Source organism: Salmo salar, chromosome ssa13, assembly GCF_905237065.1.
Source record: "Salmo salar chromosome ssa13, Ssal_v3.1, whole genome shotgun sequence".
Classification (NCBI taxonomy): Eukaryota; Metazoa; Chordata; class Actinopteri; order Salmoniformes; family Salmonidae; genus Salmo; species Salmo salar.
This window is the reverse complement of record NC_059454.1, coordinates 108,674,025-108,695,525: the sequence shown is the minus strand read 5'-3', so window position 1 is coordinate 108,695,525 and position 21,501 is coordinate 108,674,025. Positions and strand designations below refer to the sequence as shown.

General features: G+C 49.2%; 1 protein-coding gene across 1 annotated transcript in view; it reads right to left on the bottom strand.

Annotated features, from left to right (window-relative positions):
- Nucleotides 1-21,501, bottom strand: part of LOC106568552 (methyl-CpG-binding domain protein 2) — a 118,724-nt gene that overhangs the window by 30,052 nt on the left and 67,171 nt on the right. Inside the window, exons 4-5 of the mRNA XM_045692658.1 lie at nucleotides 19,462-19,552; nucleotides 15,513-15,690 (exon numbers count right to left, since the gene is read on the bottom strand). Coding sequence (XP_045548614.1) covers nucleotides 15,513-15,690; nucleotides 19,462-19,552 — 269 coding nt within the window. The remainder of the gene's footprint in view (nucleotides 1-15,512; nucleotides 15,691-19,461; nucleotides 19,553-21,501) is intronic.

Below are 21,501 nucleotides of genomic sequence, written 5' to 3'. Positions count from 1 at the left end.
TGGAGGTAGATATGTATAGGGGGAAGGAGACAGGGATACTGGAGTGATGGAGGTAGATATGTATAGGGGACAGAGATACTGGAGGGATGGAGGTAGATATGTATAGGGGGAAGGGGACAGAGATACTGGAGTGATGGAGGTAGATATGTATAGGGGGAAGGAGACAGGGATACTGGAGTGATGGAGGTAGATATGTATAGGGGGAAGGGGACAGGGATACTGGAGTGATGGAGGTAGATATGTATAGGGGACAGGGGACAGGGATACTGGAGTGATGGAGGTAGATATGTATAGGGGAAAGGGGACAGGGATACTGGAGTGATGGAGGTAGATATGTATAGGGGGAAGGGGACAGGGATACTGGAGTGATGGAGGTAGATATGTATAGGGGGAAGGAGACAGGGATACTGGAGTGATGGAGGTAGATATGTATAGGGGGAAGGGGACAGGGATACTGGAGTGATGGAGGTAGATATGTATAGGGGAAGGGGACAGGGATACTGGAGTGATGGAGGTAGATATGTATAGGGGAAGGGGACAGGGATACTGGAGTGATGGAGGTAGATATGTATAGGGGGGAAGGAGACAGGGATACTGGAGTGATGGAGGTAGATATGTATAGGGGGAAGGGACAGGGATACTGGAGTGATGGAGGTAGATATGTATAGGGGAAGGGGACAGGGATACTGGAGTGATGGAGGTAGATATGTATAGGGGAAGGAGACAGGGATACTGGAGTGATGGAGGTAGATATGTATAGGGGGAAGGGGACAGGGATACTGGAGTGATGGAGGTAGATATGTATAGGGGAAGGGGACAGGGATACTGGAGTGATGGAGGTAGATATGTATAGGGGAAGGGGACAGGGATACTGGAGTGATGGAGGTAGATATGTATAGGGGGAAGGGGACAGGGATACTGGAGTGATGGAGGTAGATATGTATAGGGGGAAGGAGACAGGGATACTGGAGTGATGGAGGTAGATATGTATAGGGGGAGGGACAGGGATACTGGAGTGATGGAGGTAGATATGTATAGGGGGAAGGGGACAGGGATACTGGAGTGATGGAGGTAGATATGTATAGGGGGAAGGGGACAGAGATACTGGAGTGATGGAGGTAGATATGTATAGGGGGAAGGGGACAGCGATACTGGAGTGATGGAGGTAGATATGTATAGGGGGAAGGGGACAGGGATACTGGAGTGATGGAGGTAGATATGTATAGGGGGAAGGAGACAGGGATACTGGAGTGATGGAGGTAGATATGTATAGGGGGGAAGGAGACAGGGATACTGGAGTGATGGAGGTAGATATGTATAGGGGGAAGGAGACAGGGATACTGGAGTGATGGAGGTAGATATGTATAGGGGGGGACAGGGATACTGGAGTGATGGAGGTAGATATGTATAGGGGGAAGGGGACAGGGATACTGGAGTGATGGAGGTAGATATGTATAGGGGGAAGGAGACAGGGATACTGGAGTGATGGAGGTAGATATGTATAGGGGGAAGGAGACAGGGATACTGGAGTGATGGAGGTAGATATGTATAGGGGGAAGGGACAGGGATACTGGAGTGATGGAGGTAGATATGTATAGGGGGAAGGGGACAGGGATACTGGAGTGATGGAGGTAGATATGTATAGGGGGACAGGGATACTGGAGTGATGGAGGTAGATATGTATAGGGGGAAGGAGACAGGGATACTGGAGTGATGGAGGTAGATATGTATAGGGGGAAGGAGACAGGGATACTGGAGTGATGGAGGTAGATATGTATAGGGGAAGGAGACAGGGATACTGGAGTGATGGAGGTAGATATGTATAGGGGGAAGGAGACAGGGATACTGGAGTGATGGAGGTAGATATGTATAGGGGAAGGAGACAGGGATACTGGAGTGATGGAGGTAGATATGTATGGGAGGGACAGGGATACTGGAGTGATAGAGGTAGATATGTATAGGGGAAGGGGACAGGGATACTGGAGTGATGGAGGTAGATATGTATAGGGGAAGGAGACAGGGATACTGGAGTGATGGAGGTAGATATGTATAGGGGGAAGGAGACAGGGATACTGGAGTGATGGAGGTAGATATGTATAGGGGAAGGGGACAGGGATACTGGAGTGATGGAGGTAGATATGTATAGGGGGAAGGGGACAGGGATACTGGAGTGATGGAGGTAGATATGTATAGGGGGAAGGGACAGGGATACTGGAGTGATGGAGGTAGATATGTATAGGGGAAGGGGACAGGGATACTGGAGTGATGGAGGTAGATATGTATAGGGGGAAGGGGACAGGGATACTGGAGGGATGGAGGTAGATATGTATAGGGGGAAGGGGACAGGGATACTGGAGTGATGGAGGTAGATATGTATAGGGGGGAAGGGGACAGGGATACTGGAGTGATGGAGGTAGATATGTATAGGGGGAAGGGGACAGGGATACTGGAGGGATGGAGGTAGATATGTATAGGGGAAGGGACAGGGATACTGGAGTGATGGAGGTAGATATGTATAGGGGACAGGGGACAGGGATACTGGAGTGATGGAGGTAGATATGTATAGGGGGAAGGAGACAGGGATACTGGAGTGATGGAGGTAGATATGTATAGGGGGAAGGAGACAGGGATACTGGAGTGATGGAGGTAGATATGTATAGGGGAAGGAGACAGGGATACTGGAGTGATGAGGTAGATATGTATAGGGGGAAGGGACAGGGATACTGGAGTGAAGGAGGTAGATATGTATAGGGGAAGGGGACAGGGATACTGGAGTGATGGAGGTAGATATGTATAGGGGGAAGGGGACAGGGATACTGGAGTGATGGAGGTAGATATGTATAGGGGACAGGGGACAGGGATACTGGAGTGATGGAGGTAGATATGTATAGGGGGACAGGGATACTGGAGTGATGGAGGTAGATATGTATAGGGGAAGGAGACAGGGATACTGGAGTGATGGAGGTAGATATGTATGGAGGGACAGGGATACTGGAGTGATGGAGGTAGATATGTATAGGGGAAGGGACAGGGATACTGGAGTGATGGAGGTAGATATGTATAGGGGGAAGGAGACAGGGATACTGGAGTGATGGAGGTAGATATGTATAGGGGAAGGGGACAGGGATACTGGAGTGATGGAGGTAGATATGTATAGGGGACAGGGGAGAGGGATACTGGAGTGATGGAGGTAGATATGTATAGGGGGAAGGGGACAGGGATACTGGAGTGATGGAGGTAGATATGTATAGGGGGAAGGGGACAGGGATACTGGAGTGATGGAGGTAGATATGTATAGGGGGAAGGAGACAGGGATACTGGAGTGATGGAGGTAGATATGTATAGGGGAAGGGGACAGGGATACTGGAGTGATGGAGGTAGATATGTATAGGGGGAAGGGGACAGGGATACTGGAGTGATGGAGGTAGATATGTATAGGGGAAGGGGACAGGGATACTGGAGTGATGGAGGTAGATATGTATAGGGGAAGGGGACAGGGATACTGGAGTGATGGAGGTAGATATGTATAGGGGAAGGGGACAGGGATACTGGAGTGATGGAGGTAGATATGTATAGGGGGAAGGGGACAGGGATACTGGAGTGATGGAGGTAGATATGTATAGGGGGAAGGAGACAGGGATACTGGAGTGATGGAGGTAGATATGTATAGGGGGAAGGAGACAGGGATACTGGAGTGATGGAGGTAGATATGTATAGGGGAAGGAGACAGGGATACTGGAGTGATGGAGGTAGATATGTATAGAGGGACAGGGATACTGGAGTGATGGAGGTAGATATGTATAGGGGGAAGGGGACAGGGATACTGGAGTGATGGAGGTAGATATGTATAGGGGGAAGGGGACAGGGATACTGGAGGGATGGAGGTAGATATGTATAGGGGGAAGGGGACAGGGATACTGGAGTGATGGAGGTAGATATGTATAGGGGACAAGGGACAGGGATACTGGAGTGATGGAGGTAGATATGTATAGGGGGAAGGAGACAGGGATACTGGAGTGATGGAGGTAGATATGTATAGGGGGAAGGGGACAGGGATACTGGAGTGATGGAGGTAGATATGTATAGGGGGACAGGGATACTGGAGTGATGGAGGTAGATATGTATAGGGGGAAGGGGACAGGGATACTGGAGTGATGGAGGTAGATATGTATAGGGGGAAGGGGACAGGGATACTGGAGTGATGGAGGTAGATATGTATAGGGGGAAGGGGACAGGGATACTGGAGTGATGGAGGTAGATATGTATAGGGGGAAGGGGACAGGGATACTGGAGTGATGGAGGTAGATATGTATAGGGGGAAGGAGACAGGGATACTGGAGTGGTGGAGGTAGATATGTATAGGGGGAAGGGGACAGGGATACTGGAGTGATGGAGGTAGATATGTATAGGGGAAGGGGTCAGGGATACTGGAGTGATGGAGGTAGATATGTATAGGGGAAGGAGACAGGGATACTGGAGTGATGGAGGTAGATATGTATAGGGGGAAGGGGACAGGGATACTGGAGTGATGGAGGTAGATATGTATAGGGGGGGACAGGGATACTGGAGTGATGGAGGTAGATATGTATAGGGGGAAGGGGACAGGGATACTGGAGTGATGGAGGTAGATATGTATAGGGGAAGGGGCCAGGGATACTGGAGTGATGGAGGTAGATATGTATAGGGGAAGGGGACAGGGATACTGGAGTGATGGAGGTAGATATGTATAGGGGAAGGGGACAGGGATACTGGAGTGATGGAGGTAGATATGTATAGGGGGGAAGGAGACAGGGATACTGGAGTGGTGGAGGTAGATATGTATAGGGGGAAGGGACAGGGATACTGGAGTGATGGAGGTAGATATGTATAGGGGGGAAGGGGTCAGGGATACTGGAGTGATGGAGGTAGATATGTATAGGGGGGAAGGGGACAGGGATACTGGAGTGATGGAGGTAGATATGTATAGGGGAAGGAGACAGGGATACTGGAGTGATGGAGGTAGATATGTATAGGGGAAGGAGACAGGGATACTGGAGTGATGGAGGTAGATATGTATAGGGGAAGGAGACAGGGATACTGGAGTGATGGAGGTAGATATGTATAGGGGGAAGGGGACAGGGATACTGGAGTGATGGAGGTAGATATGTATAGGGGGAAGGGGACAGGGATACTGGAGTGATGGAGGTAGATATGTATAGGGGGAAGGAGACAGGGATACTGGAGTGATGGAGGTAGATATGTATAGGGGGAAGGGGACAGAGATACTGGAGTGATGGAGGTAGATATGTATAGGGGGGAAGGGACAGGGATACTGGAGTGATGGAGGTAGATATGTATAGGGGGAAGGGGACAGGGATACTGGACTGATGGAGGTAGATATGTATAGGGGGAAGGGGACAGGGATACTGGAGTGATGGAGGTAGATATGTATAGGGGGAAGGGGACAGGGATACTGGAGTGATGGAGGTAGATATGTATAGGGGGAAGGAGACAGGGATACTGGAGTGATGGAGGTAGATATGTATAGGGGAAGGGGACAGGGATACTGGAGTGATGGAGGTAGATATGTATAGGGGGAAGGAGACAGGGATACTGGAGTGATGGAGGTAGATATGTATAGGGGGAAGGGACAGGGATACTGGAGTGATGGAGGTAGATATGTAAAGGGGAAGGGGACAGGGATACTGGAGTGATGGAGGTAGATATGTATAGGGGGAAGGGGACAGGGATACTGGAGTGATGGAGGTAGATATGTATAGGGGGAAGGAGACAGGGATACTGGAGTGATGGAGGTAGATATGTATAGGGGGAAGGAGACAGGGATACTGGAGTGATGGAGGTAGATATGCATAGGGGAAGGGGACAGGGATACTGGACTGATGGAGGTAGATATGTATAGGGGAAGGGGACAGGGATACTGGAGTGATGGAGGTAGATATGTATAGGGGGAAGGAGACAGGGATACTGGAGTGATGGAGGTAGATATGTATAGGGGGAAGGAGACAGGGATACTGGAGTGATGGAGGTAGATATGTATAGGGGGAAGGGGCAGGGATACTGGACTGATGGAGGTAGATATGTATAGGGGAAGGGGACAGGGATACTGGAGTGATGGAGGTAGATATGTATAGGGGGAAGGAGACAGGGATACTGGAGTGATGGAGGTAGATATGTATAGGGGGAAGGAGACAGGGATACTGGAGTGATGGAGGTAGATATGTATAGGGGGAAGGGGACAGGGATACTGGAGTGATGGAGGTAGATATGTATAGGGGGAAGGAGAAAGGGATACTGGAGTGATGGAGGTAGATATGTATAGGGGGAAGGAGACAGGGATACTGGAGTGATGGAGGTAGATATGTATAGGGGGAAGGGAACAGGGATACTGGAGTGATGGAGGTAGATATGTATAGGGGGAAGGAGACAGGGATACTGGAGTGATGGAGGTAGATATGTATAGGGGGAAGGAGACAGGGATACTGGAGTGATGGAGGTAGATATGTATAGGGGGAAGGGGACAGGGATACTGGAGTGATGGAGGTAGATATGTATAGGGGGATGGGGACAGGGATACTGGAGTGATGGAGGTAGATATGTATAGGGGGAAGGTGACAGGGATACTGGAGGGATGGAGGTAGATATGTATAGGGGAAGGGGACAGGGATACTGGAGTGATGGAGGTAGATATGTATAGGGGAAGGGGACAGGGATACTGGAGTGATGGAGGTAGATATGTATAGGGGGAAGGGGACAGGGATACTGGACTGATGGAGGTAGATATGTATAGGGGGAAGGAGACAGGGATACTGGAGTGATGGAGGTAGATATGTATAGGGGGAAGGAGACAGGGATACTGGAGTGATGGAGGTAGATATGTATAGGGGACAGGGATACTGGAGTGATGGAGGTAGATATGTATAGGGGGAAGGAGACAGGGATACTGGAGTGATGGAGGTAGATATGTATAGGGGAAGGGACAGGGATACTGGAGTGATGGAGGTAGATATGTATAGGGGGGAAGGAGACAGGGATACTGGAGTGATGGAGGTAGATATGTATAGGGGGGAAGGAGACAGGGATACTGGAGTGATGGAGGTAGATATGTATAGGGGGAAGGAGACAGGGATACTGGAGTGATGGAGGTAGATATGTATAGGGGAAGGGGACAGGGATACTGGAGTGATGGAGGTAGATATGTATAGGGGGGAAGGGGACAGGGATACTGGAGTGATGGAGGTAGATATGTATAGGGGGAAGGAGACAGGGATACTGGAGTGATGGAGGTAGATATGTATAGGGGAAGGGGACAGAGATACTGGAGTGATGGAGGTAGATATGTATAGGGGGAAGGGGACAGGGATACTGGAGTGATGGAGGTAGATATGTATAGGGGAAGGGGACAGGGATACTGGACTGATGGAGGTAGATATGTATAGGGGGAAGGGGACAGGGATACTGGAGTGATGGAGGTAGATATGTATAGGGGGAAGGGGACAGGGATACTGGAGTGATGGAGGTAGATATGTATAGGGGGAAGGAGACAGGGATACTGGAGTGATGGAGGTAGATATGTATAGGGGAAGGAGACAGGGATACTGGAGTGATGGAGGTAGATATGTATAGGGGGAAGGAGACAGGGATACTGGAGTGATGGAGGTAGATATGTATAGGGGGAAGGGGACAGGGATACTGGAGTGATGGAGGTAGATATGTAAAGGGGGAAGGGGACAGGGATACTGGACTGATGGAGGTAGATATGTATAGGGGGAAGGGGACAGGGATACTGGAGTGATGGAGGTAGATATGTATAGGGGGAAGGAGACAGGGATACTGGAGTGATGGAGGTAGATATGTATAGGGGAAGGAGACAGGGATACTGGAGTGATGGAGGTAGATATGCATAGGGGAAGGGGACAGGGATACTGGACTGATGGAGGTAGATATGTATAGGGGGAAGGGACAGGGATACTGGAGTGATGGAGGTAGATATGTATAGGGGGAAGGAGACAGGGATACTGGAGTGATGGAGGTAGATATGTATAGGGGGAAGGAGACAGGGATACTGGAGTGATGGAGGTAGATATGTATAGGGGGAAGGGGCCAGGGATACTGGACTGATGGAGGTAGATATGTATAGGGGAAGGGGACAGGGATACTGGAGTGATGGAGGTAGATATGTATAGGGGGAAGGAGACAGGGATACTGGAGTGATGGAGGTAGATATGTATAGGGGGGAAGGGAACAGGGATACTGGAGTGATGGAGGTAGATATGTATAGGGGGAAGGTGACAGGGATACTGGAGTGATGGAGGTAGATATGTATAGGGGGAAGGAGAAAGGGATACTGGAGTGATGGAGGTAGATATGTATAGGGGAAGGAGACAGGGATACTGGAGTGATGGAGGTAGATATGTATAGGGGAAGGGAACAGGGATACTGGAGTGATGGAGGTAGATATGTATAGGGGGAAGGAGACAGGGATACTGGAGTGATGGAGGTAGATATGTATAGGGGGAAGGAGACAGGGATACTGGAGTGATGGAGGTAGATATGTATAGGGGGAAGGGGACAGGGATACTGGAGTGATGGAGGTAGATATGTATAGGGGGATGGGGACAGGGATACTGGAGTGATGGAGGTAGATATGTATAGGGGGAAGGTGACAGGGATACTGGAGGGATGGAGGTAGATATGTATAGGGGAAGGGGACAGGGATACTGGAGTGATGGAGGTAGATATGTATAGGGGGAAGGGGACAGGGATACTGGAGTGATGGAGGTAGATATGTATAGGGGGAAGGGGACAGGGATACTGGACTGATGGAGGTAGATATGTATAGGGGGAAGGAGACAGGGATACTGGAGTGATGGAGGTAGATATGTATAGGGGGAAGGAGACAGGGATACTGGAGTGATGGAGGTAGATATGTATAGGGGACAGGGATACTGGAGTGATGGAGGTAGATATGTATAGGGGAAGGAGACAGGGATACTGGAGTGATGGAGGTAGATATGTATAGGGGGAAGGGGACAGGGATACTGGAGTGATGGAGGTAGATATGTATAGGGGAAGGAGACAGGGATACTGGAGTGATGGAGGTAGATATGTATAGGGGGAAGGGGACAGGGATACTGGAGTGATGGAGGTAGATATGTATAGGGGGAAGGAGACAGGGATACTGGAGTGATGGAGGTAGATATGTATAGGGGGAAGGGGACAGGGATACTGGAGTGATGGAGGTAGATATGTATAGGGGGAAGGAGACAGGGATACTGGAGTGATGGAGGTAGATATGTATAGGGGGAAGGGGACAGGGATACTGGAGTGATGGAGGTAGATATGTATAGGGGGAAGGAGACAGGGATACTGGAGTGATGGAGGTAGATATGTATAGGGGGAAGGGGACAGGGATACTGGAGTGATGGAGGTAGATATGTATAGGGGGAAGGAGACAGGGATACTGGAGTGATGGAGGTAGATATGTATAGGGGAAGGAGACAGGGATACTGGAGTGATGGAGGTAGATATGTATAGGGGAAGGGGACAGGGATACTGGAGTGATGGAGGTAGATATGTATAGGGGAAGGGACAGGGATACTGGAGTGATGGAGGTAGATATGTATAGGGGAAGGAGACAGGGATACTGGAGTGATGGAGGTAGATATGTATAGGGGGAAGGAGACAGGGATACTGGAGGGATGGAGGTAGATATGTATAGGGGAAGGGGACAGGGATACTGGAGTGATGGAGGTAGATATGGATAGGGGGAAGGAGACAGGGATACTGGAGTGATGGAGGTAGATATGTATAGGGGGAAGGGGACAGGGATACTGGAGTGATGGAGGTAGATATGTATAGGGGGAAGGAGACAGGGATACTGGAGTGATGGAGGTAGATATGTATAGGGGAAGGGGACAGGGATACTGGAGTGATGGAGGTAGATATGTATAGGGGAAGGGACAGGGATACTGGAGTGATGGAGGTAGATATGTATAGGGGAAGGGGACAGGGATACTGGAGTGATGGAGGTAGATATGTATAGGGGAAGGGGACAGGGATACTGGAGTGATGGAGGTAGATATGTATAGGGGGAAGGAGACAGGGATACTGGAGTGATGGAGGTAGATATGTATAGGGGGAAGGGGACAGGGATACTGGAGTGATGGAGGTAGATATGTATAGGGGGAAGGGGACAGGGATACTGGAGTGATGGAGGTAGATATGTATAGGGGGAAGGGGACAGGAATACTGGACTGATGGAGGTAGATATGTAGATACACTATATATACCAAAGTATGTGGACCCCCTTTCAAATTAGTGGATTAGCCTATTTCAGCCACTCCCGTTGCTGACAGAGGTATACAATCGAGAACACACCCATGCAATCTCCATAGACAAACATTGTCAGTAGAATGGCCTTACTGAAGAGGTCAGTGACTTTCAACGTGACACCATCACAGGATACCAACAAGTTCCAAACAGCCTCTGGAGGCAACGTCAGCACAAGAACTGTTCGTCTGGAGATTCATGAAATGGGTTTCCATGGCCGAGCAGCCGCACACAAGGCTAAGATCACCATGCGCAATGCCAAGAGTCAGCTGGAGTGGTGTAAAGCTCACCGCCACTGGACTCCGGGAGCAGTCGAAACACATTCTCTGGCAATCCGACGGACGAATAGTGTGTAGGGCCCTGTGACCGTGTGTAGGGCCCTGTGACAGTGTGTAGGGCCCTGTGACAGTGTGTAGGGTCCTGTGACAGTGTGTAGGGTCCTGTGACAGTGTGTAGGGCCCTGTGACAGTGTGTAGGGCCCTGTGACAGTGTGTAGGGCCCTGTGGCAGTGTGTAGGGTCCTGTGACAGTGTGTAGGGTCCTGTGACAGTGTGTAGGGCCCTGTGACAGTGTGTAGGGTCCTGTGACAGTGTGTAGGGTCCTGTGACAGTGTGTAGGGTCCTGTGACAGTGTGTAGGGCCCTGTGACAGTGTGTAGGGTTCTGTGACAGTGTGTAGGGCCCTGTGACAGTGTGTAGGGTTCTGTGACAGTGTGTAGGGTTCTGTGACAGTGTGTAGGATCCTGTGACAGTGTGTAGGGTCCTGTGACAGTGTGTAGGGCCCTGTGACAGTCTGTAGGGCCCTGTGACAGTGTGTAGGGCCCTGTGACAGTGTGTAGGGCCCTGTGACAGTGTGTAGGGTTCTGTGACAGTGTGTAGGGTTCTGTGACAGTGTGTAGGGCCCTGTGTGTAGGGTCCTGTGACAGTGTGTAGGGTCCTGTGACAGTGTGTAGGGTCCTGTGACAGTGTGTAGGGTCCTGTGACAGTGTGTAGGGCCCTGTGTGTAGGGTTCTGTGACAGTGTGTAGGGCCCTGTGACAGTGTGTAGGGTCCTGTGACAGTGTGTAGGGTCCTGTGACAGTGTGTAGGGTCCTGTGACAGTGTGTAGGGTCCTGTGACAGTGTGTAGGGCCCTGTGACAGTGTGTAGGGCCCTGTGACAGTGTGTAGGGTTCTGTGACAGTGTGTAGGGCCCTGTGACAGTGTGTAGGGTTCTGTGACAGTGGGCCCTGTGTGTAGGGTCCTGTGACAGTGTGTAGGGCCCTGTGACAGTGTGTAGGGCCCTGTGACAGTATGTAGGGCCCTGTGACAGTCTGTAGGGCCCTGTGACAGTGTGTAGGGCCCTGTGACAGTGTGTAGGGCCCTGTGACAGTGTGTAGGGCCCTGTGACAGTATGTAGGGCCCTGTGACAGTCTGTAGGGCCCTGTGACAGTGTGTAGGGCCCTGTGACAGTGTGTAGGGCCCTGTGACAGTGTGTAGGGCCCTGTGACAGTGTGTAGGGCCCTGTGACAGTGTGTAGGGTCCTGTGACAGTGTGTAGGGCCCTGTGACAGTGTGTAGGGCCCTGTGACAGTATGTAGGGCCCTGTGACAGTGTGTAGGGCCCTGTGACAGTGTGTAGGGCCCTGTGACAGTGTGTAGGGCCCTGTGACAGTGTGTAGGGCCCTGTGACAGTGTGTAGGGCCCTGTGACAGTGTGTAGGGCCCTGTGACAGTGTGTAGGGTTCTGTGACAGTGTGTTGGGCCCTGTGACAGTGTGTAGGGTTCTGTGACAGTGTGTAGGGTTCTGTGACAGTGTGTAGGATCCTGTGACAGTATGTAGGGCCCTGTGACAGTCTGTAGGGCCCTGTGACAGTGTGTAGGGCCCTGTGACAGTGTGTAGGGCCCTGTGACAGTGTGTAGGGTTCTGTGACAGTGTGTAGGGTTCTGTGACAGTGTGTAGGGCCCTGTGTGTAGGGTCCTGTGACAGTGTGTAGGGTCCTGTGACAGTGTGTAGGGCCCTGTGTGTAGGGTTCTGTGACAGTGTGTAGGGCCCTGTGACAGTGTGTAGGGTCCTGTGACAGTGTGTAGGGTCCTGTGACAGTGTGTAGGGTCCTGTGACAGTGTGTAGGGTCCTGTGACAGTGTGTAGGGCCCTGTGACAGTGTGTAGGGCCCTGTGACAGTGTGTAGGGTTCTGTGACAGTGTGTAGGGCCCTGTGACAGTGTGTAGGGTTCTGTGACAGTGGGCCCTGTGTGTAGGGTCCTGTGACAGTGTGTAGGGCCCTGTGACAGTGTGTAGGGCCCTGTGACAGTATGTAGGGCCCTGTGACAGTCTGTAGGGCCCTGTGACAGTGTGTAGGGCCCTGTGACAGTGTGTAGGGCCCTGTGACAGTGTGTAGGGCCCTGTGACAGTGTGTAGGGCCCTGTGACAGTATGTAGGGCCCTGTGACAGTCTGTAGGGCCCTGTGACAGTGTGTAGGGCCCTGTGACAGTGTGTAGGGCCCTGTGACAGTGTGTAGGGCCCTGTGACAGTGTGTAGGGTTCTGTGACAGTGTGTAGGGCCCTGTGTGTAGGGTCCTGTGACAGTGTGTAGGGTCCTGTGACAGTGTGTAGGGTCCTGTGACAGTGTGTAGGGCCCTGTGTGTAGGGTTCTGTGACAGTGTGTAGGGCCCTGTGACAGTGTGTAGGGTCCTGTGACAGTGTGTAGGGTCCTGTGACAGTGTGTAGGGTCCTGTGACAGTGTGTAGGGTCCTGTGACAGTGTGTAGGGCCCTGTGACAGTGTGTAGGGCCCTGTGACAGTGTGTAGGGTTCTGTGACAGTGTGTAGGGCCCTGTGACAGTGTGTAGGGTTCTGTGACAGTGGGCCCTGTGTGTAGGGTCCTGTGACAGTGTGTAGGGCCCTGTGACAGTGTGTAGGGCCCTGTGACAGTATGTAGGGCCCTGTGACAGTCTGTAGGGCCCTGTGACAGTGTGTAGGGCCCTGTGACAGTATGTAGGGCCCTGTGACAGTCTGTAGGGCCCTGTGACAGTGTGTAGGGCCCTGTGACAGTGTGTAGGGCCCTGTGACAGTGTGTAGGGCCCTGTGACAGTGTGTAGGGCCCTGTGACAGTGTGTAGGGTCCTGTGACAGTGTGTAGGGCCCTGTGACAGTGTGTAGGGCCCTGTGACAGTATGTAGGGCCCTGTGACAGTGTGTAGGGCCCTGTGACAGTGTGTAGGGCCCGGTGACAGTGTGTAGGGCCCTGTGACAGTGTGTAGGGCCCTGTGACAGTGTGTAGGGCCCTGTGACAGTGTGTAGGGCCCTGTGACAGTGTGTAGGGCCCTGTGACAGTGTGTAGGGCCCTGTGACAGTGTGTAGGGTCCTGTGACAGTGTGTAGGGCCCTGCGACAGTGTGTAGGGCCCTGCGACAGTGTGTAGGGTCCTGTGACAGTGTGTAGGGCCCTGTGACAGTGTGTAGGGCCCTGTGACAGTGTGTAGGGCCCTGTGACAGTGTGTAGGGCCCTGTGACAGTGTGTAGGGCCCTGTGACAGTGTGTAGGGTCCTGTGACAGTGTGTAGGGTCCTGTCAGTGAGCATAGAGACAACAATGAAACACTAATAAAAAAAAGAAGGGTCAACTTAGATAGTCCATGTAGCCATGTAGTTAGCTATTTAGTTAACTCCAGTATTTAGCCGTCTTATGGCTTGGGGATAGAAGCTGTTCAGGAGCCTGTTGATGTCAAATTGGATGCTGCGTTTCCACTTGCCATGCGGAAGGCGAGAGAACAGTCTGTCGCTCGGGTGGTTGGAGTCTTTAACAATTTTCTGAGCCTTCCTTTCTCAATACCACAGCTTACAGCAGATCAATACCGCAGCAGATCAATACCGCAGCAGATCAATACCACAGCAGATCAATACCGCAGCAGATCAATACCGCAGCAGATCAATACCACAGCTCACAGCAGATCAATACCGCAGCAGATCAATACCGCAGCTCACAGCAGATCAATACCACAACAGATCAATACCACAGCAGATCAATACCACTGCAGATCAATACCACAACAGATCAATACCACTGCAGATCAATACCACAGCAGATCAATACCACAACAGATCAATACCGCAGCAGATCAATACCGCAGCAGATCAATACCGCAGCAGATCAATACCGCAGCAGATCAATACCACAGCAGATCAATACCACAGCTCACAGCAGATCAATACCGCAGCAGATCAATACCACAGCTCACAGCAGATCAATACCGCAGCAGATCAATACCACAGCTTACAGCAGATCAATACCGCAGCAGATCAATACCACAGCAGATCAATACCGCAGCAGATCAATACCGCAGCAGATCAATACCACAGCTCACAGCAGATCAATACCGCAGCAGATCAATACCGCAGCAGATCAATACCGCAGCAGATCAATACCACAGCTCACAGCAGATCAATACCGCAGCAGATCAATACCACAGCTCACAGCAGATCAATACCACAACAGATCAATACCGCTGCAGATCAATACCACTGCAGATCAATACCACAACAGATCAATACCACAGCAGATCAATACCACAGCAGATCAATACCACTGCAGATCAATACCACAGCAGATCAATACCACTGCAGATCAATACCACAACAGATCAATACCACTGCAGATCAATACCACAACAGATCAATACCACAACAGATCAATACCACTGCAGATCAATACCACAACAGATCAATACCACAGCAGATCAATACCACAACAGATCAATACCACTGCAGATCAATACCACAGCAGATCAATACCACAACAGATCAATACCGCTGCAGATCAATACCACAGCAGATCAATACCACAGCAGATCAATACCACAGCAGATCAATACCACAGCAGATCAATACCACAGCAGATCAATACCACAGCAGATCAATACCACAGCAGATCAATACCACAGCAGATCAATACCACTGCAGATCAATACCACTGCAGATCAATACCACTGCAGATCAATACCACAGCAGATCAATACCACAACAGATCAATACCACTGCAGATCAATACCACAGCAGATCAATACCACAGCAGATCAATACCACAGCAGATCAATACCGCAGCAGCTCAGAGCAGAGACGTGCACAGTGCACCGTTATTATGCACATAAAGGCATAACAAAAAAAAGCATTAAGACAGTTCACTGACGACCCCGAAACACAGCCACCCTGCCAGGTTCTTACCGGATGTCCTGGTCGGTGACGATGAAGGCCTTACAGAGGGGCTGCGACGTGTTCAGCCAGATAGCCGGGTTCTTCTCTGCAGCCGAGGTCGTCTGGCCCGTGATGGGGGAGGAGCTCATGTGGAGGGCGCTGGCGATGGCCGAGAGGAGCGTCTCGTCTGACGTGTCCGGACCCACGCCTGATACAGGACGACACGACCGTAGGAACACGGTCAGAAACAGAACAATAGGCAGAACCCCCCAAAACTCCACAGACAGACTCACATAACTCACCGTTAGCTTAAATTACTCATTATGTCATTGACTTTTAATTACATTTTTTTGCATGACTCTTTCTTCTATAGTTGCTGTATTGTCTAGGGGGTCAACCTGTCGAGAGACAAAGCTGTCTAGGGGGTCAACCTGTCGAGAGGTCAACCTGTCGAGAGACAAAGCTGTCGCGAGGTCAACCTGTCGAGAGGTCAACCTGTAAGTAAGAATTTCATTGGACTGTCGAGAGTGGAACCTGCAAATAAGCATTTCATTAGACTGTGTTCTCCATGTATAGCAGGTCATTAGACTGTGTTCTTCATGTATATCAGGTCACTGGACTGTGTTCTCCATGTATAGCAGGTCATTAGACTGTGTTCTCCATGTATATCAGGTCACTGGACTGTGTTCTCCATGTATATCAGGTCATTAGACTGTGTTCTCCATGTATAGCAGGTCATTGGACTGTGTTCTCCATGTATATCAGGTCACTGGACTGTGTTCTTCATGTCTATCAGGTCATTAGACTGTGTTCTTCATGTATATCAGGTCACTGGACTGTGTTCTTCATGTCTATCAGGTCTATCAGGTCACTGGACTGTGTTCTCCATGTATAGCATGTTTATCAGGTCACTGGACTGTGTTCTCCATGTATATCAGGTCACTGGACTGTGTTCTCCATGTATATCAGGTCATTAGACTGTGTTCTCCATGTATATCAGGTCACTGGACTGTGTTCTCCATGTATATCAGGTCACTGGACTGTGTTCTCCATGTATATCAGGTCACTGGACTGTGTTCTTCATGTATATCAGGTCACTGGACTGTGTTCTCCATGTATATCAGGTCACTGGACTGTGTTCTCCATGTATATCAGGTCACTGGACTGTGTTCTCCATGTCTATCAGGTCACTGGACTGTGTTCTTCATGTATATCAGGTCATTAGACTGTGTTCTTCATGTATATCAGGTCTATCAGGTCATTAGACTGTGTTCTTCATGTCTATCAGGTCACTGGACTGTGTTCTTCATGTATATCAGGTCACTGGACTGTGTTCTCCATGTATATCAGGTCACTAGACTGTGTTCTCCATGTATATCAGGTCACTGGACTGTGTTCTTCATGTCTATCAGGTCACTGGACTGTGTTCTCCATGTATATCAGGTCATTGGACTGTGTTCTCCATGTATATCAGGTCATTAGACTGTGTTCTCCATGTATATCAGGTCACTGGACTGTGTTCTCCATGTATATCAGGTCATTGGACTGTGTTCTTCATGTATATCAGGTCACTGGACTGTGTTCTCCATGTATATCAGGTCACTGGACTGTGTTCTCCATGTATATCAGGTCATTAGACTGTGTTCTCCATGTATATCAGGTCATTAGACTGTGTTCTCCATGTATATCAGGTCACTGGACTGTGTTCTCCATGTATATCAGGTCATTAGACTGTGTTCTCCATGTATATCAGGTCATTAGACTGTGTTCTCCATGTATATCAGGTCATTAGACTGTGTTCTCCATGTATATCAGGTCACTGGACTGTGTTCTCCATGTATATCAGGTCATTAGACTGTGTTCTCCATGTATATCAGGTCACTGGACTGTGTTCTCCATGTATAGCAGGTCATTAGACTGTGTTCTCCATGTATAGCAGGTCACTGGACTGTGTTCTACATGTATAGCAGGTCACTGGACTGTGTTCTACATGTATATCAGGTCACTGGACTGTGTTCTTCATGTATATCAGGTCACTGGACTGTGTTCTTCATGTATATCAGGTCATTAGACTGTGTTCTCCATGTATATCAGGTCATTAGACTGTGTTCTTCATGTATATCAGGTCATTAGACTGTGTTCTTCATGTATATCAGGTCACTGGACTGTGTTCTCCATGTATATCAGGTCATTAGACTGTGTTCTTCATGTATATCATGTATATCCGGTCATTGGACTGTGTTCTTCATGTATATCAGGTCATTGGACTGTGTTCTTCATGTATATCAGGTCATTAGACTGTGTTCTTCATGTATATCAGGTCATTAGACTGTGTTCTCCATGTATATCAGGTCACTGGACTGTGTTCTCCATGTATATCAGGTCACTGGACTGTGTTCTCCATGTATAGCAGGTCATTAGACTGTGTTCTCCATGTATATCAGGTCACTGGACTGTGTTCTCCATGTATATCAGGTCACTGGACTGTGTTCTCCATGTATATCAGGTCATTGGACTGTGTTCTCCATGTATATCAGGTCATTGGACTGTGTTCTACATGTATATCAGGTCACTGGACTGTGTTCTCCATGTATATCAGGTCATTGGACTGTGTTCTCCATGTATAGCAGGTCATTAGACTGTGTTCTCCATGTATAGCAGGTCATTAGACTGTGTTCTCCATGTATAGCAGGTCATTAGACTGTGTTCTCCATGTATATCAGGTCACTGGACTGTGTTCTCCATGTATAGCAGGTCATTAGACTGTGTTCTCCATGTATATCAGGTCATTAGACTGTGTTCTCCATGTATATCAGGTCACTGGACTGTGTTCTCCATGTATAGCAGGTCATTGGACTGTGTTCTCCATGTATATCAGGTCACTGGACTGTGTTCTTCATGTATATCAGGTCACTGGACTGTGTTCTCCATGTATATCAGGTCATTAGACTGTGTTCTCCATGTATATCAGGTCACTGGACTGTGTTCTCCATGTATATCAGGTCATTAGACTGTGTTCTCCATGTATAGCAGGTCACTGGACTGTGTTCTCCATGTATATCAGGTCACTGGACTGTGTTCTCCATGTATATCAGGTCACTGGACTGTGTTCTCCATGTATATCAGGTCACTGGACTGTGTTCTCCATGTATAGCAGGTCATTAGACTGTGTTCTCCATGTATAGCAGGTCATTAGACTGTGTTCTCCATGTATAGCAGGTCATTAGACTGTGTTCTCCATGTATATCAGGTCACTGGACTGTGTTCTCCATGTATAGCAGGTCATTAGACTGTGTTCTCCATGTATATCAGGTCATTAGACTGTGTTCTCCATGTATATCAGGTCACTGGACTGTGTTCTCCATGTATATCAGGTCACTGGACTGTGTTCTTCATGTATATCAGGTCACTGGACTGTGTTCTACATGTATAGCAGGTCATTAGACTGTGTTCTCCATGTATATCAGGTCATTGGACTGTGTTCTACATGTATAGCAGGTCATTAGACTGTGTTCTCCATGTATATCAGGTCATTAGACTGTGTTCTCCATGTATATCAGGTCATTAGACTGTGTTCTCCATGTATATCAGGTCACTGGACTGTGTTCTCCATGTATATCAGGTCATTAGACTGTGTTCTCCATGTATATCAGGTCACTGGACTGTGTTCTTCATGTATATCAGGTCACTGGACTGTGTTCTCCATGTATAGCAGGTCATTAGACTGTGTTCTCCATGTATAGCAGGTCAATAGACTGTGTCATGTATATCATGTATATATGATGAATAAACAAACTTGAACTCTATCTGACAGTCCAGTTTATTTTATTCCTAGTAGATCTGTGAATATATTGAACTAATAATGGACGAAATACAATTCTAACCATTATAACTGTATGATAATATGGTTATGTACAACTATTATTAATAATATCAGGTTAATGGAAGTAAACAGAGAGACTAGAGGCTGGGCTCCTACTTGTTAAACCTTTGGGAAGCTCCATGGTCCTGAGGACCTCTTCTGTTATAGCTGACACCCTCAGGCCTTTCAACCGCTTCTCCCAGAACAGCTGCAAACACAACAGACAGGTGATGAGATGAGGAAGAGGAGGAGAGGGATGGAACCTAGACCTAGATATCGCTGCCTAGTCAGAGAGACCCAGATATCACTGAGGAAGAGAGGGATGGAAGAGTGAGGAAGAGGAGGAGAGAGATGGAACAGTGAGGAAGAGGAGGAGAGAGATGGAACAGTGAGGAAGAGGAGGAGAGGGATGGAACAGTGAGGAAGAGGAGGAGAGAGATGGAACAGTGAGGAAGAGGAGGAGAGGGATGGAACAGTGAGGAAGAGAGAGATGGAACAGTGAGGAAGAGGAGGAGAGAGATGGAACAGTGAGGAAGAGGAGGAGAGAGATGGAACAGTGAGGAAGAGGAGGAGAGGGATGGAACAGTGAGGAAGAGGAGGAGAGAGATGGAACAGTGAGGAAGAGGAGGAGAGGGATGGAACAGTGAGAAAGAGGAGGAGAGGGATGGAACAGTGAGGAAGAGAGAGATGGAACAGTGAGGAAGAGGAGGAGAGAGATGGAACACTGGGATGGAACCATGAGGTCCCAGGACACCCCAGAAAACAAGACCTGGTATTCATCAAACTGGAGAGTTCATTCATGCCTAGCTATAAATCTATTTTATTTAACCGTTATTTCACCAGGTAAGTTGACTGAGAACACATTCTCATTTACAGCAACGACCTGGGGATCAGTTACAGGGGAGAGGAGGGGGATGAATGAGCCCATTGTAAACTGGGGATGGTATGAGGGACAGATTGGGAATTTAGCCAGGACACCAGGGTTAACACCCCTACTCTTATGATAAGTGCCATGGAATCTTTAGTGACCACAGAGAGTCAGGACACCCGTTTAACGTCCCATCTGAAAGACGGCACCCTACACAGGGCAATGTCCCCAATCACTGCCCTGGGGCATTGGGATATTTATTAGACCAGAGGAGAGAGTGCCACCTACTGGCCCTCCAACACCACTTCCAGCAGCATCTGGTCTCCCATCCAGGGACTGACCAGGACCAACCCTGCTTAGCTTCAGAAGCAAGCCAGCAGTGGGATGCAGGGTGGTATGCTGCTGGCAACAATCTATCAGGCCCCTAGATGTATAAATCCTGCAGCCGCAACAGAAACACCACAGAGAATAAACAGCTGGGCTTAGTGCCAACCAAGGCCTTCAAAGCCAGACGAGCCGAGCGGCTGACCGAGAGAGAGAGACCCAAGGAGACACATAACAGTCATGCTAGCCTTCTCTAACACAGAGGCAGAGGGTGGTTAGGCATGGTAGGGGATGGCTTCTCTATACAGGGGTGTGATGGTAGCAGATCAACCACCTGTCTGGCCTGTCTCCCTTGCTTAGTCCTAAACGAATCCACTTTCCAGTTAAAGAGAGGCACTGTAGCATCTTGCTCACTTTAAAACAAGGCCATTCCGCTTTTGTCCACTTCTTGAAAAAAGGAGGAGGCAATTCACTTCTACACCCACGAAGTGACTCTGCTGGCTCATAGCCAGACCAGAAATAGGCCTAGTCAGAGAGGCCTAGATATCGCTGCCTAGTCAGAGAGGCCTAGATATAGAGACCTAGATATAGAGACCTAGATATAGAGACCTAGATATAGAGACCTAGATATAGAGACCTAGAAATAGAGACCTAGATATCTCTGCCTAGATATAGAGACCTAGATATCGCTGCCTAGTCAGAGAGGCCTAGATATCGCTGCCTAGTCAGAGAGGCCTAGATATAGAGACCTAGATATAGAGACCTAGATATAGAGACCTAGATATCTCTGCCTAGATATAGAGACCTAGATATCGCTGCCTAGTCAGAGAGGCCTAGATATAGAGACCTAGATATCTCTGCCTAGATATAGAGACCTAGATATCGCTGCCTAGTCAGAGAGGCCTAGATATCGCTGCCTAGTCAGAGAGGCCTAGATATAGAGACCCTGGATATAGAGACCTAGA